The sequence below is a fragment of the Zingiber officinale genome, chromosome 4A (assembly GCF_018446385.1).
Source record: "Zingiber officinale cultivar Zhangliang chromosome 4A, Zo_v1.1, whole genome shotgun sequence".
Taxonomy (NCBI): Eukaryota; Viridiplantae; Streptophyta; class Magnoliopsida; order Zingiberales; family Zingiberaceae; genus Zingiber; species Zingiber officinale.
Window position 1 is genome coordinate 163,163,170 of NC_055992.1, and position 16,717 is coordinate 163,179,886.

At 38.5% G+C, this 16,717-nt stretch overlaps 2 protein-coding genes across 2 annotated transcripts; one reads left to right on the top strand and one right to left on the bottom strand.

Moving 5' to 3' along the window:
* Positions 1-100: 100 nt before the first annotated feature.
* On the top strand, positions 101-12,504 carry LOC121972186 (glutamate--tRNA ligase, cytoplasmic-like). The gene is made up of 7 exons (XM_042523868.1): positions 101-317; positions 518-708; positions 9,139-9,235; positions 9,319-9,472; positions 9,586-10,697; positions 10,777-11,241; positions 12,185-12,504. Exons 2-6 carry the CDS (start codon positions 572-574, stop codon positions 11,089-11,091), a joined length of 1,815 nt encoding a protein of 604 aa, XP_042379802.1. The 5' UTR covers positions 101-317; positions 518-571; the 3' UTR covers positions 11,092-11,241; positions 12,185-12,504.
* A 2,496-nt stretch (positions 12,505-15,000) lies between these two features.
* LOC121973026 lies at positions 15,001-15,970 on the bottom strand. Its single transcript, XM_042524623.1, has 3 exons — positions 15,548-15,970; positions 15,119-15,393; positions 15,001-15,013 (listed from the first exon to the last, which is right to left on the bottom strand). Exons 1-3 carry the CDS (start codon positions 15,968-15,970, stop codon positions 15,001-15,003), a joined length of 711 nt encoding a protein of 236 aa, XP_042380557.1.
* Positions 15,971-16,717: the final 747 nt, after the last annotated feature.

Consider the following 16,717-nt stretch of genomic DNA (forward strand, 5'->3'; position numbering starts at 1 on the left):
AATATGTAAATAAATTTTCCAATTTGTATAAATGGAAATTAAAATAAATTTTATTAGTCTTTTATTGACAAAGACGTATGACGTATTTAGCCTGCTGCCCGTTGCAGTTCCACAAAAGCCCGTGCCGAGTCGTCGGCTCGTTTCTGGGCGCCGCCTGAACTGACTCTTCTCCGGCGTCAACTCCCTCTTTCGCCGTCGTCCCGATCGCCTACTGTGATCTCCTGTTGTAGTATAAGCCGAAGACACCCAGGATTTCTCCGCCGTTGCTCCGTGAGCTTTCCCCAGTTCTCGGTCGAGCAGCTTTGGAGTTCGATCTGGTAATGGCCCTTCACCCTCACACCTACCACTTGCGGTTTTCTCGATGACGAGGATGTACGCGTAGTTCTCAAACGATGTTCTTCGGAATTTTATACGAAGAGAATGGATATTGTTGTAATTTACTCTGTAAAAGTGATGCTGTTTGGTGCTTCGCGTTAGTGTCCCGCTACTAACCCTAGTTATTCTGCTGCCTGACCAGCTTTCGGAACAAGAAGACCCTCCTCGATTGGCGCTGCACAGGGCTTGACGCGCCATGGCGTTGAACGTCTCTTTCTCTGTTGACAGCCCGCCGCTGTCGGTGATCGCTGCTGCTAAGATCGCCGGCATCAGGCTCTCCACTGATCCCTCCCTCCCTCCTGGCTCCGATCCTGCCATCCGTCTCGCTTCTGGGTAAGGCGCTTACTCTTAAAAATCAATTTTTTATGGTAATGTGCGGAGGGTCTGCTTCAGCTTCAAGTTGCGTAATTCTAGACGTTCAAATACGGTCAATTAGATGTATTATTTCCCTCTTTGTTTGGAAGAAAGATCTCATTTTCTACATATAAATATTGCTATCCCATCCGATGAGTAAAGTTTCTATATCTGTTCTGTTAAACCTCAATCAGTTGGCCTGCTACTGTGCGTGCGTTCATGTGTATATATGTAGATCACATATGGTCGTGGGGCTGACCGGGCTGTTAGTGTATGCACTTATGTGCCAAGACACTACTTATGTATTTTGTGGATAAATAATAATTATTTAATAAAGGCAAGAATTTATCATTAATTGTTTACTTTTATGTACGTATATGATTAATGATAAAGTCTCACAGATTAATCGGTATATTAATATGAAAATAGTCATTGATCGGATAGATATCTAGAGGGGGCATGAATATCTAGATTAACGCAGAGTATGACTAGGTCGAGATAGACTAGAGGGATGGATATCCAAGTTGTACTTGGGGGTGCCTTGAGTTTAGAGGTACACTGGACACGACCCACTCAAGAGGAGACCACATATTAAACATCATTAGTTATTCCTCTTATGAACGAGTGTAACTGATCTTTTGACTTGAGACATTCATTTATTCTATGCGTGGAGTTATGTGCTTTGACGTCGTTAAAAATAGTCTTTAATCGGATTGTGATTAATACGGTAGTTGGGTGTATGACAAAGCGTAGAGAGAATAGTGTTGAGTCAATAGAGGATTCATCGCTCTCTTGGATTAGGAGTTAACATCTTGACCGCTTGATAGAGATATTAGTGACTCAAAATCAATGACCATGGGAGGGATGATTTATCATTCAAGAGAGGTTTATTATATCTTGGAAATCAAATAAAACAATTAATTTGGTAATAATGCATAATGTATCGAATTAATTGGGATGTAGGCTTAGATGAAGAGATTGAATTACACAGTAATCGATTCATAGTGGTTTACAGTTTATGACTGATATTAATTTTATTGCGTTGGGTGACTAAAAACTGTTGCTAGACGGTTACCTTAGTCTGTGTATGGATTTACACTGCCTTCGTGTATAAAACCTAGAGGGTCGCACGCATAGCACGTAGACATGAACAAGAGTATCGGAAGCGAGTCGAGATCAAGATCAAATATGGATTTATTTGATACAAAGAAGAGAGAATTCGAATAGCCATAATCATGATGATTAATGGAGAATTCGAAAAGTCATCATAATGATAATTAATGAAGAATTTGAAGAGTTATCATAATGAAGGTTATAAATGAAGAATTTATGGAGCCTATAACTTTTCATCTTCCTTATTAATGAAGATCATAAATGATGAATTAATTGAAGATTTAACTCTTCGTATTCCTTGGAAACTATAAATAGCCATCCTCGGAAAGAATCAAGGTAAGGATTTCATTCTCTCTGTTTCTCCTTCGTCAACTTCGTCTTCCACCGGAAGAGATCGGTAGTGCTTCCAAGACTTTGTCGATCCAAGTGGCTAGCACCTAACGGATCGTGACGAGTTCGTGATCTAGTGCGCGTGGATACCGCTAGAGGAGTCACACGTGGGGCTCTCATCTGTCTTATTTGTCCGTGATATTATTCACACCTATCGAGGACTCGAGGTATGTTTTATATAATTTTGTGCAAAACTATATGTACCACGAAAGATCCATGATTTATTATATGTCTTCCGCTGCGCTCCGAACCCAACAGTGGTATCAGAGCGAGGTTCGTGGTTGGATCATATAGTACGAAGCTGATTCTTCAAAATTTATTTGAGGAATCAGTGTTTCAAGAGATTTCAAAGAAATCTTAATTTCTTTATTTCAAGTTATATGCCGTAGCATTTCATGATAGAAATTAATTTTATCTAAAAACATGTGAAGTAATTCATGTTGTAATTTAGATATAAATTCCTTGTGGCATAAGTAGATTAACATGTTAAAAATCTCCGAGACCTATTTGTCTTAAAAGACTATAAGGAATAATGGAGATAAATCCCGTAATGAGATTGTGCAAATGCACAAGTAGTTAATTATGGTGAGACATTTTAACAATTACAAAATATCCCTTAAATATATTAAAGTCAAGATTTGTTAAATGCCCTCCACTAATAACTATGATGATAGTTAGAGTTTTTACATAAGTCGGTACAGCTCAGCTGTGGGCTTGTGTCAAAACATCTATAATTTATCATAATTATTAGTGGGTCGACTTAACTCAAATTCGTTGACTTGTTTAGCTCAGCTAAGGTTAACTGATTTGAGGGGTGAGAGTTGAGAATATAAGGCTCGACAAAAATATACCGAAAGTCACATAGATTTGTGATTGGCAAGTTAAGGCCTACTTGATGAATGTAGCATGTAGGTACAGCTCAGCTGTGTGCATTCTATATGATTCAGGGTTTCGGTCCTATTAGGAATTATTACCAACTAATTCTCGATTCTGACAGTGAGGGTTGTTGGACTTGAATAAAATAATAGGAGTTATAAAAGACCTTTATTAAATAATTCCACAAATACTAAAACTCTGCTTTAAATTTTAGATGGCAAACACAAGTACCTTATCGTTGCGAAGCATTCTCGAGAAAGAGAATATCCTCCTCGGTTCTAACTACCTAGATTGGTATAGGAAACTAAAAATCGTCTTAAGACATGAGAGAAAAATTTATGTGCTTGAAGACGAACCACTGAAAGAGCCTACACCCGATGCTTCAGAGGAAGATCAGTCATATTATTCTCAGTATATGGAAGATGCACTGGATGTGCAATGCATCATGCTGTCTTCTATGTCTCCCGAGTTACAGAGATAGCATGAGAACATGAGTGCTAGGGAGATTGATCAGCACTTGCGTGAGCTCTTCCAAGAGAGTGCGAGAGTAGAGAGGTATGAAACCTCTCGAGCACTGTTTCGTACCATGCTGGAGGAAGGAAACCAAGTTGGGCCTCATGTACTCAAGATGATCGGGTACATAGAGAGGCTCGAGAGCTTAGGTTCCAAGTTAGACCAGGACTTGGCTGTTGACCTAGTCTTATCGTCACTACCTCCATCATTTTCTCAGTTTGTGTTGAACTTCAACATGAACAGCATGGACAAGAGTTTGACTGATTTGATGATAATGTTGAAAACTGCTAAGAAGGATATGAAGGTAAATCCTTCACTGCATGCAATGATGGTCAGAAAGACCAACAAGCGTCCAAGCACCGGGAACTTCAATCCCAAGGCTAATACAGTGAAGAATCCTAAATATCAAGCTCAGAAGAAGCTTAAGAAAGGGATGCAGGTACCCCAATCTGATGAGAAGGAGGCAATATGCTTCCATTGTGGCAAGAAAGGTCACTGGAAGAAAAACTGCTATATTTTCATGAAGAAGAATGTCAGTGGAGCGGATGCTTCAGGTATCTTTATGATAGAGTGCAATCTTTCTGTTTCTTCATCATGGGTCATAGATTCTGGAAGTAGTTCTCACATTTGTGCGAACATGCAGGGTCTAAGTGACTGCAGACGGTTGTCCAAGGGCGAAATGCACCTACGAGTAGCTAATGGAGCGAGAGTTGCTGCGTTAGCTGTAGGAACATATTCAATAAATTTGCCTAGCGGACTTGTTTTGAACTTAGAAAATTGTTATTTTGTTCCTAGTTTCTCAAAGAATATCATTTCGGTGTCAAGTTTAGACACCAAGGGATTTGTATTTCAATTCAAGGACAAGTTATGTTCCTTTTATTTGAATAATATATTCTATGGGAATGGTTCATTGAATAATGGTCTTTATGTTCTTAACTTAGATGAACCGATCTATTGTATTGAAAGTAAGAAACAGAAATTACATGACTCAAACTTAACATACCTCTGGCACTGTAGACTTGGTCATATAACCCAGAAACGCATCGCTAGACTACTCAATAATGGGTATTTGGACTCTTTTGAATTAGAGCCCATAGATACATGCGAAGCGTGTTTACAAGGAAAAATGACCAAGAAGTCATTCACCAAGATAGGTGAACGGGCAAAGGAACTACTAGAACTCATACATAGTGATGTTTGTGGACCATTGCAAGTTCAAGCTAGAGGAGCGTATACCTACTTCGTGACTTTTACTGACGATTTAAGTAGATATGGATATGTCTACTTAATGAGACATAAGTCTGAAACTCTAGACAAGTTTAAGGAGTTCAAGAATGAGGTAGAAAAACAACTTGGTAAGAAGATTAAGGCCCTTCGGAGTGATCGAGGAGGCGAGTATCTAAGCCAAGAGTTCATTGATTACCTAAAGGAGTGTGGGATAATTTCTCAACTTACACCTCCTAGGACGCCAGAGTGGAATGGTGTTTCGGAAAGGAGGAATCACACACTCATGGATATGGTTAGATCAATGATGAGTCATGCAAGTCTTCCAATGTCATTTTGGGGCTATGCCTTAGAAACAGCAGCATACACACTTAACCGAGTTCCAACTAAGACAGTAGATAAGACTCCTTATGAGTCATGGTTTGGAAAGAAACCAAATTTGTCTTATCTAAAGATATGGGGTTGTGATGCTTATGTGAAGAATGAAAATTCTAATAAGCTTGCAGCAAGATCCATAAAATGTATGTTTGTAGGTTATCCCAAAGCTACAATGGGATATTATTTTTATCTCCCAAGTGAGCACAAAGTTATTGTTGCTCGGTATGCTACTTTCTTGGAAAAAGAATTTATTTCTAAAGAAAATAGTGGGAGTAAAGTAAGTCTTGAAGAAATTATAGACTCTACAAACAGGTTGGAAGATGAACAGTTGGACAATGAGACAGTGCCACAAGCACAAGTGTCTCCTTCATCCGGGACTGCTCAAGAAACGCGAGATCAACGTAAGTCTACAAGAATACATCGAGAGCCAAACAGATATGGTTGGCTGGTAACCCAAGATGAGGAAGTGCTACTCATCGAAGATGATGAACCGTCGACTTACGAGGAAGCAGTTGCTTCAAATGATTCTGAGAAATGGCTGGAAGCCATGAAATCTGAAATGGACTCCATGTACACCAACCAAGTTTGGGAGTTGGTTGATGTGCCAGTTGGGGTAAAACCCATAGGGTGTAAATGGATTTTCAAGAAAAAGATTGACATGGATGGGAACATAAGTACCTATAAAGCTAGGCTTGTGGCAAAGGGTTTCAATCAACGTCATGGAATTGACTATGATGAAACATTTTCGCCCGTTGCAATGCTTAAGTCCATTAGAATTTTGCTAGCTATAGCAGCTTACAAGGACTACGAGATTTGGCAAATGGATGTTAAAACTGCTTTCCTAAATGGAAGGTTACAGGAGGAAGTATATATGGTACAACCTCCCGGTTTTATAAAATCCGAGAACGCCAATAAAATATGTAAGCTCAAGAAGTCCATTTATGGACTAAAGCAAGCATCTCGGAGTTGGAATCTTCGATTTGACGAAGCCATTAAAGATTTTTCTTTTGTCAAGAATCCGGAAGAACCTTGCGTTTACAAGAAGGTTAGTGGGAGCAATATTACGTTCCTAGTGTTATATGTTGATGATATACTTCTTATAGGCAATGACATCGCTAGCCTAGAATCTATCAAGACTTGGTTGGGAGAGTGTTTCTCAATGAAAGATCTTGGGGATGCAACCTATATCTTAGGTATTAGAATATACCGAGATAGACAGAGCAGGTTACTAGGATTGAGTCAAGGTACATATATTGACAAAATGCTTAATAGATTCAGTATGTAAGACTCTAAGAGAGGATATTTACCAGTGTCATATTGTTTACATCTTTCCAAGACTATGTGTCCAAAAACACAAGAGGAAAGAATTAGAATGGAAAGATACCTTATGTTTCAGCTATAGGGTCCATAATGTATGCTATGATATGAACTCGACCAGATGTCTTGCATGCATTAAGCATGATGAATAGATATTAGTCAAATTCTAGAGAGGGTCATTGGATATCAGTAAAAACTATCCTCAAGTATCTTAGAAGAACAAGGAACATGCTCTCAGTTTTCGAAGGAGACGAGAAATTAGTCGTTAGAGGATATACTAACACAAGTTTTTAGATAGAACAAGATGATCTGAAATCGCATCAAGGATATATGTTTTGTTTGAATAGTACAACTATTTGCTGGAGGAGTTCCAAGCAGGAGACAGTTGCAGATTCAATAGTTGATTCCGAGCACATTGTGGATTAAGAACTTCATAGCGGAGCTTGAAGTGGTTCCTAGCATTGTTGATCCAGTTGTGCTATACTGTGACAATAATGCGGCCATAGCACAGGCAAAGGAGCCAAGGTCTCACCAACGATCCAAGCATGTACTAAGGAAGTATCACCTCCTTAGAGAGATTGTTCAGAGAGGTGATGTGTTGGTTAGCAGAGTAGATACCAGCGAGAATTTCGCAGACCCACTCACAAAGGCCTTACCTCTACAGAAACATGAGACCCATGTGAGGAGCCTAGGACTGAGAGTCCGTAGTGTTTGGCAATAGTGCAAGTGGGAGATTGTTAGTGTATGCACTTATGTGCCAAGACACTACTTATGTATTTTGTGGATAAATAATAATTATTTAATAAAGGCAAGAATTTATCATTAATTATTTACTTTTCTGTACGTATATGATTAATGATAAAGTCCCACAGATTAATGGGTATATTAATCTGAAAGCAGTCCTTGATCGGATAGATATCTAGAGGGGACATGGATATCTAGATCAACGCTGAGTATGACTAGGTCGAGATAGACCGGAGGGATGAATATCCAAGTTGTACTTGGGGGTGCCTTGAGTTTAGAGGTACACTGGACACGATCCGCTCAAGAGGAGACCACATATTAAGCATCATTGGTTATTCCTCTTATGAACGAGTGTAACTGATCTTTTGACTTGAGACCTTCATTTATTCTATGCGTGTAATTATGTGCTTTGACGCCGTTAAAAGCAGTCTTTAATCGGATTGTGATTAATACGGTAGTTGGGTGTATGACAAAGCGTAGAGAGAATAGTGTTGAGTCAATAGAGGATTCATCGCTCTCTTGGATTAGGAGTTAACATCCTGGCCGCTTGATAGAGATATTAGTGACTCAAAATCCATGGCCATGGGAGGAATGATTTATCATTCAAGAGGAGTTTATTATATCTTGGAAATCAAGTAAAACAATTAATTTGGTAATGATGCATAATGTATCGAATTAATTGGGATGTAGGCTTTAGATGAAGAGATTGAATTACACAGTAATCGGTTCATAGTGGTTTACAGTTTATGACTGATATTAATTTTATCGCGTTGGGTGGCTAAAAACTGTTACTAGACGGTTACCTTAGTCTGTGTATGGATTTACACTGCCTTCGTGTATAAAACCTAGAGGGTCGCACGCATAGCACGTAGACATGAACAAGAGTATCGGAAGCGAGTCGAGATCAAGATCAAATATGGATTTATTTGATACAAAGAAGAGAGAATTCGAATAGCCATAATCATGATGATTAATGGAGAATTCGAAAAGTCATCATAATGATAATTAATGAAGAATTTGAAGAGTTATCATAATGAAGGTTATAAATGAAGAATTTATGGAGCCTATAACTTTTCATCTTCCTTATTAATGAAGATCATAAATGATGAATTAATTGAAGATTTAACTCTTCGTATTCCTTGGAAGCTATAAATAGCCATCCTCGGAAAGAATCAAGGTAAGGATTTCATTCTCTCTGTTTCTCCTTCGTCAACTTCGTCTTCCACCGGAAGAGATCGGTAGTGCTTCCAAGACTTTGTCGATCCAAGTGGCTAGCACCTAACGGATCGTGACGAGTTCGTGATCTAGTGCGCGTGGATACCGCTAGAGGAGTCACACGTGGGGCTCTTATCTGTCTTATTTGTCCGTGATATTATTCACACCTATCGAGGACTCGAGGTATGTTTTATATAATTTTGTGCAAAACTATATGTACCACGAAAGATCCATGATTTATTATATGTCTTCCGCTGCGCTCCGAACCCAACACGGGCCGCTGGGTTGGCGGCTTCCACCTTTTGCTACCATGTGTATATATGTAGAAGCATCTTCTTATCGATGGTTGGCAAGTTTTCTTTTTTATTTTCTCCTCCACCCTCTTGATCACTTATGAATGTTAGCCATCCTAATTTGTTGGTCTACTAGCTCTATCTGACACCTAGCCTTGCATTTTCCTTTTCCCTGCTGGATAATATCACAATAGGCATGTCTTGTTAATTCTTTACATGGCTTTTTGCAGAGTTAAAAGATCCAATCTAAGGTTGATTAGGTCATATTTACCCAAATTATTCTCTTGTTCCCCCCTCTCTAAGCCACCTTTGTACCCAAACCTTGATGCTTTGTGCAATGATTCAGGGAAGTTTTACAAGGTACTGACACACTACTCCGGCACATTGGTAGTATCGCAGCTCTTCCTAATTTTTATGGGCAGGACAGGTTGGAAGCTGAGCAGGTATATATCATATTTTGTACATGTTTATTGATTGACTACTGAATCATAGAGATATATTACGATTTGTCCATTGTTTCTGACAGATTGATAAATGGCTTGAGTTTTCCTTGGTCTTTTTGTCTGGTTCTGAATTTGAGAATGCCTGTTCACATGTTGATGGACATCTTACTTTGCGAACCTTGTTGGTTGGTTTTTATGTGTCCATTGCTGACATTGCAATATGGTCTGCTCTTGCAGGTATAGTAATTCCTAGAACTTGTTCCATTTTTCAATGTACATATTTTGACTATGAGCTTCTTGTCACTGATTTTCATTTGTAACTACATCGTGGTGCAATGAACTGTCTGCAGGCACTGGGCAAAGGTGGGAAAGTCTTAGAAAATCAAAGAAGTACCAGAATTTGGTTCGTTGGTTTAATTCAATATTGACTGAACATGGCGATGCTTTAAATGAAGTCATTGGTGCATATGTTGGCAAGAGAGGATTAGGGAAGGTTCATGTAGGTAATTCTAAGGGTATTGTAGGTGGTGGCAATTCAAAAGATTCTAGTGCAAGGGCTCTGCCAAAGGAAAATACTGCCGGATTTGAGGTAGATCTTCCTGGTGCTAAAGTTGGAGAAGTACGCTTGCGGTTTGCTCCTGAGCCTAGTGGCTATCTCCATATTGGACATTCAAAGGCTGCTTTGCTGAACACATACTTTGCTGAGAGGTATCAAGGGCAGTTACTAATTCGCTTCGACGACACTAATCCTTCAAAAGAAAGCAGTGAATTTGTAGATAATGTTCTGAAGGACATTGATACGTTGGGTGTTACGTATGAAAAGGTTACTTACACATCAGATTACTTTGATGATTTGATGAAAATGGCTGAGAAGTTGATCCTTGTGGGAAAAGCTTATGTGGATGATACACCCAGGGAACAAATGCAAAAGGAGAGGATGGATGGGATTGATTCAAGGTGTAGGAACAAGACTGTAGAGGAGAATATGGCAATGTGGAAAGAAATGATTGCAGGTTCGGAGAGAGGCTTACAATGCTGTGTAAGGGGTAAGCTGGATATGCAAGACCCTAACAAATCTCTTCGAGATCCTGTTTACTACCGCTGCAATCTGGATTCTCACCACCGTATTGGGGCCAAGTATAAGGTGTATCCAACTTATGACTTTGCATGTCCATTTGTTGATTCTGTTGAGGGTATTACTCATGCCCTTAGAGCAAGTGAATATCATGATCGCAATGCACAGTATCATCGCATTCTTGCGGATATGGCCCTGCGAGATGTCCAAATATATGAATTTAGCCGGTTGAACATGGTATATACACTTCTAAGCAAGAGAAAACTTCTTTGGTTTGTCCAAAATGGGAAAGTAGATGGGTGGGATGATCCACGTTTCCCAACTGTCCAGGGGATTGTGCGTAGAGGCCTAAAGATTGAGGCACTCGTACAGTTCATTCTTCAACAGGTGACATTATGATCTTAACCTTTTGTACAAAAACTAATTTCATATTAAGTGTATGCTTATAGTTTTCATTTGAATGCAGGGTGCCTCCAAAAATCTGAACTTGATGGAATGGGACAAGTTGTGGACCATCAATAAGAAGATAATTGATCCTGTTTGCCCAAGGCACACTTCTGTCATTGAAGAGAAGAGTGTAATTTTGATCCTTGAAAATGGACCGGAGAAACCTTTTGTTAGAATTATACCTAGACATAAAAAATATGAGCCAGCTGGCCAGAAGGCTACGACCTATACAAAGAGAATATGGTTAGACCATGTTGATGCATCATCAATCACAGAGGGAGAGGAGGTCACATTGATGGATTGGGGCAATGCCGTTGTGAAAGAGATCAAGTAGGAAGATGGAAATATAACCCAGCTGGTTGGTGTTCTCCACCCTGAAGGCTCAGTGAAAACGACAAAGTTGAAGCTAACTTGGCTTCCTGAAACCGAGGAGTTGGTTCACCTTTCTCTTCTTGAATTTGACTACTTGATAAAAAAGAAAAAGGTAACTCTTTAATTTGCAAGTTGATGTTCGGTGCGACATTAGTTAATTTCAGTATTAACCTAATGTGTATGGTAATGTAAATAGGACAGTATGCCTAATCATTTTATTTCATAGGCGGCATTACTCTGCATCCGGGTAGTCTTCCATTTACACAAATGCTTATTTAAATACTAATAATACCAATTGCATTTATATACTGTTAGGTATCATCAATTATGTTTGGTGTTTTGGCATTTATCTTCATGATTTAGTATTTATTCCATGCAGTTTTAATACTTGATTGTGTCATTGTTATGAGATGGAATTAATTCTCTTGGAACAATATGGGTAGATTGACAATTAAGATTTAGTGTTCTTAAGTTGCTAATTTTCATGTTAGGATAAAAAAACTCCTTGTAATCATATTGTTCACCAGTTTTAGCACAGAAGAAGAAAATCTTCTGCCTCCATCAAATGTTGAATCATGATAAGTCTTGTTATGCCCCACGGGGTTATCCGAAGTGGTTGGGGCGTAGAAGTTTGTCCAATGAGAACGTGGGTTCAAATCGCGGCGGCAGCAAGGGCGTAAATCCCTTATCCCCGTGTCCCTCAGCCCACTGCGCCCTTAACCCCTTCGGCTACCGTGATTGACTCCCCTCGTGATCGCCTTGGGCAAGGTCCACGGGGGCGCTGAGGGCGAGCGTTATCGCCTTTTTGCCCAATGATAAGTCTTGTTACGAGCCACATATAATGACAATATATCGCTGTAAATCAAAAGCAGAATAGATTTTTTTTTTTTTTTTACATAAACTTGGGTTGTATTTGCTTTGTTTTAAGATAATCTACCATCTTTTCATTGTCATTGTTGATATTTAGGGAAGAACACTACTGATGAACTTCATTAATTTTAGTACTCAAACGTCTGCATTATATGATTAACACTCCTACCAATTTGAAACTACAGCTTGAAGAAGGGGAAGACTTTCTTGATAATCTAAATCCCTGCACAAGGCGTGAAACACTAGCAATTGGAGATGCCAACATGCGAAACCTGAAGCGAGGCGAGATAATCCAGCTCGAAAGGAAAGGCTACTACAAGTGCGATGTGCCGTTCTTGCGCCCTTCCAATCGAGTCGTGCTATTCGCAATTCCTGATGGACGACAGCAGGCTTCCCTTAATTGATGGACGACAGCAGCCTTCCCTTAATTTATCAAAAGCGTATTTAGGTTTTTAAATTTACCAAAAGTTACCTAATATTTATAAAAGGGCGTATCTTTTTACAATGGTCTTCTTATTTTATCCTTCTCATAAATTTAACTGATTTTTTTTTTCTTTATCATTTTTCTATCTTCTCTTTTCTACTATGCATGTAACGTATCTTCTCTTTCTTATCCTTTTTTTTATCGTCTCTTTTTTTTTCATTTTTTTTCTCAAACATGTTATATGAGATTAGACCAACATTGAGCCTTATATCTTTCCATATTAGGCCCACATATTAAGCTCAATATTGGGTTGATATGAGGAGATATCAGATCTAACAACAATAAAAAAAAAAAATTAGGTTTTTCAAAACTTTTGGTCCACCATTAGTAATGATGAAAATAACAATGGAGAGCATATTTAGATTCTTTGTAATTTTAGAAATCCACAAAAATTGAAATGGGTACAATCGGAACTCTTTAGGTCCATCAGTGAATTTTGATTGAAATTCACTGATCAACCTAAAGACCTCATATTGTAGTCATTTCAGGTCCTGTAGATTTTTAAAATTGCAAGGAGTCTAAATATACTCTCCATTATTATTTTCAGCATTTCTAATGGTAGACAAGAGGTTTTGAAAAATCTAAATCTCTTCTCTTTTTTTTTCCCCTTTTTTTCTTTTTTCTTTTTTATTATTGGGCTTGATACGAAGAGATATCTCTTCATAATGTGGGCTTGATATGGGAGATATCAGACCTAACAATAGAAAAAAAAGTGATTTAAGTTTTTTCAAAACCTTTGGTCCACCACTAGGAATGTCAAAAATAACAATGAATAGCATATTTGAATTCTTTGTAATTTTAAAAATCCACAGGACTTGAAATGACTTTAATATAAGGTCTCTAGATCCATCAGTAGATTTCGGTTAAAATCTACTGATTGACCTAGAAAGTTCTGATTGCATTCATTTTAATTCGTGTAGATTTTTGATATTTCAAAAGGTTCAAATTCTTATGAATTTATGATATTTCAAAAGATTCAAATATGATATCTATTATTTATTTCAACTTCTAAAATATAATAAAAAAAAATAAGCAAAACAATCTCCATATATTTTAAGTTTTTCAAAACATACGGTTTACCATTAAAAATACCGAAAATAAGAAAGCTCCATTGCAAAATTATTTTTTCTGTAACAGTTTAAATAGTAGTAATATAATATAAGTTAAATGGAAAAAAGTAAAAAGAAAATAATAATTAATAATTTCCATTAAAAAAATTTTAAAAACTGGAAATTAATAATAATAAAAAAAGTAAAAACAATTTGCATTCAAACCGGAGGGTGAAGGCGCAAACAGAGCGCAGTTGTGTTAACTAAACTAATTAGGATTAGGAGAACTATCGACAGAAGACGTCGAAGAAGACGGAGCGGGAACCCGGAAATTGACTCGGCGTCGGTTCCGGCGCTGGCCTAGCTCCTCCTCCTCTCCTTGGATCGGACTCCTCCTCTTCCGGCCGACCACGTTGCAGGACTCTGTATCGGCGGCGGCGCACGACGGAGCTCTGTCTCCGCCACTGAAAGGAAATTCTTCCTCCGCTCCCGATCGATATTCATGCTTCTGCATCAAAAACAAATTATGAATATCAGTAACACAATTGATTGATTGATCGATCGATCGATCGATCTCGTGATTTATATATTAAAAAAAAAAAATGGATGCGTACCTCAAACTTATCGACGAGCGACCATTGTTTGTGAATCCATTGCTTCCTCTGTCGGAGATTGAACGAGCGAACTTGAATCTCCCTCCCCGAGTTCCATAGGCAAACGTTGAAGATCCGACGATGCACATCCACGCCGACGACTATAGCCGGCCACCACGCGTAGTCCTCCAAGACCTCGACCACGTTGCCTACTTTCCACGGGAAACGACCGACAAAGGGAGGAGCGAGGGGGCGGATGCAGTCCCTGGGGACGCACTGCACCGGCACCTGGGGGTCATCGAGCCGAACAATGAACTGGCACGAATTGAAAGAGAGGAGATCGCCGCGGCGCCATGAATACGGCGGCATGGGGCGATCGTCGGCGTCTTGGAACATGACCTCCACTCTGCTACCCTTCCTCAACTTCGTCGCCATGTCGTCGATGGATGGAATGGAATTACAGAATGAAGATTGAAGAACGAGTATTGATTGATTGCGGAACAAGTTTGATTAATTCGTGCATTCAGTGAGAGTGAGCTACTTAAATAGTTTTAAATTACTTGAAATTGTCTACATTTTCTTAACGGATTAATTCAATCGCGCGCTAAATTTTAAAGGCTGCCGCCATCTTTTTCAGTATCTTATGCTAATACTAGTGTGTATAATTTGATCGCGCTAATAATCTTATCTAGAAATTTATTTATTTATTTAATACAAATAAATATATTACTAAATAAAATTATTTATTTTATTTATTATTATAATAATACTTTTTTAAAAAAAAACGAGATAATTAAGATAAGGGGAAACTAGTAGAGCCAGATAATAAATGAACTAGATTTTCCAACAATGTTTAATAGTGGTTTGTAATTGTCTTACAAAAACAAACTGAAAAAGAAAAAGAAATAGAAAAAGTCATGATAATCTGCACGCAAGCAGGCGGATGAACATGGGGAAAAAAAATTAAAAGAATGAAATTAAAATAACGGAGACTTCGAACTATCGACGGAAGACAATGGGGAATCATCCATGGAAGACGATGATGAATCGCTGGAGTCGTAATCCGTCGAAGAAGCGGGGGAAGGCAGCGAGACAGTGATTCGTCGTAGGCGCTGCCGGAGCTCCTCCTCCTCCTCCTCCTCGTCGGTTGATCTCCTCCTTTTCCGGCCGGTGGTATTGCAGGACTCTCTGTCGTCGCACGCTGGAGCTTTGCCGCCGCCGACACCGTAAGGAAAATCTTCCTCCGTCTCCAATCGATACTCGTAATTCTGCATAAAAAAAATAATAAATATATATATATAATAATTAATCAAAGAACCATCTCATAAATTATATATATATATATATATATATATATATATATATATATATATATATAAAGAAGAAATTAATTGCAGGTAGGTAGCATGCGTGCGTATGTACCGTAAACTCATCGATGATCGACCAGTTCTGTTCTTGAGTCCATTGCTTCCTCAGCCGGATCTTGGAAGGGCGAGCTCGGATCTCCCTCATTGAGTTCAAGGGCCAAACGCTAATGATCCGATTAGCACCATTAATTATTACGTCGACGACGTTGGCCGGCCACCACGCGTAGTCCTCGAATACCTCGACCATGTCGCCGGCTCTCCACGGGAAACGGCCGACGAAGGGGGGAGGGCGAGGGCGGATCCAGTCCCTCGGCACGAACTGCAGCCCCATCTTGGAGTCATCGTACTTGACGATGAATTGGCGGGAATTCATGACGGTGAGGAGAACGGCGCAGTGCCATGAGTAGGGAGGAATCCAGCGTGAACTGTTTCGCTGGATCACCTCCACTCTGCTCCCCTTCTTCAAACTCGTCGCCATGTCGATCGATCGCCGATGGAATCGAAGGGAATGAATCAGGATTGAAGATTAATGACGATTGATTGATTGATTACGGGACAAGTTTGATTCGTGCAGGTCCTTAAATAGTTAATTTCAATCCCTCACTGTTCAGTTCTACATTTTCTTAACAGATTAATTAATTCAATCGCGCTAAATTTCAAAGATTGCCGCCATTTTTTCATTATGATAATCCTACTGTGTATAATTTAATTTATAATCACCGTTATTAACTCAATCAATGTCAATTTTCACCATTTCAGACAGTATAATCAATATCTGTAGTTTTATAAGTAATTTAATATTCCAAATAATATTTATTGAAAATATTAATTTACAAACAATTTAATAATCTAATCTAGATACTAATATATTTGCTTATATATATAGAAATATTAATTCAATGGAGTTTAGATATTAGACAAATAGCGGTAATTATTACAAATTCGTAAATACTCACTATTTAAAAATCTTTTAAACAATCCTTAAAAACCTAATTCTAATATAATAAACGGCAGACTATAATTAACATTTTCAATCCTTCGAGTTTTCTTTGTTTTGAAAACGACATTTTATAAGTTTTAAATTTGGATAATTTTAATTAAAACTGACCGTTAGCTTTTTAAAGAATATTGTTTAAGATTTGAATGATCTTCAAATTGTCCTGATAAACTATTTCTTATAAGTGTTCATAAAATAAAAATTAATTGTTAACTTTTATAATCGTCA

Coding starts and splice junctions, on each gene's coding strand:
- LOC121972186 (XM_042523868.1), top strand. CDS start 572: ATGGCGTTGAACGTCTCTTTCTCTGTTGACAGCCCGCCGCTGTCGGTG. Junction 709..9,138: donor GCCATCCGTCTCGCTTCTGG/GTAAGGCGCTTA, acceptor GCAATGATTCAG/GGAAGTTTTACAAGGTACTG. Junction 10,698..10,776: donor TACAGTTCATTCTTCAACAG/GTGACATTATGA, acceptor ATTTGAATGCAG/GGTGCCTCCAAAAATCTGAA.
- LOC121973026 (XM_042524623.1), bottom strand. CDS start 15,970: ATGGCGACGAGTTTGAAGAAGGGGAGCAGAGTGGAGGTGATCCAGCGA. Junction 15,394..15,547: donor CGATCATCGATGAGTTTACG/GTACATACGCAC, acceptor TTTTTTATGCAG/AATTACGAGTATCGATTGGA.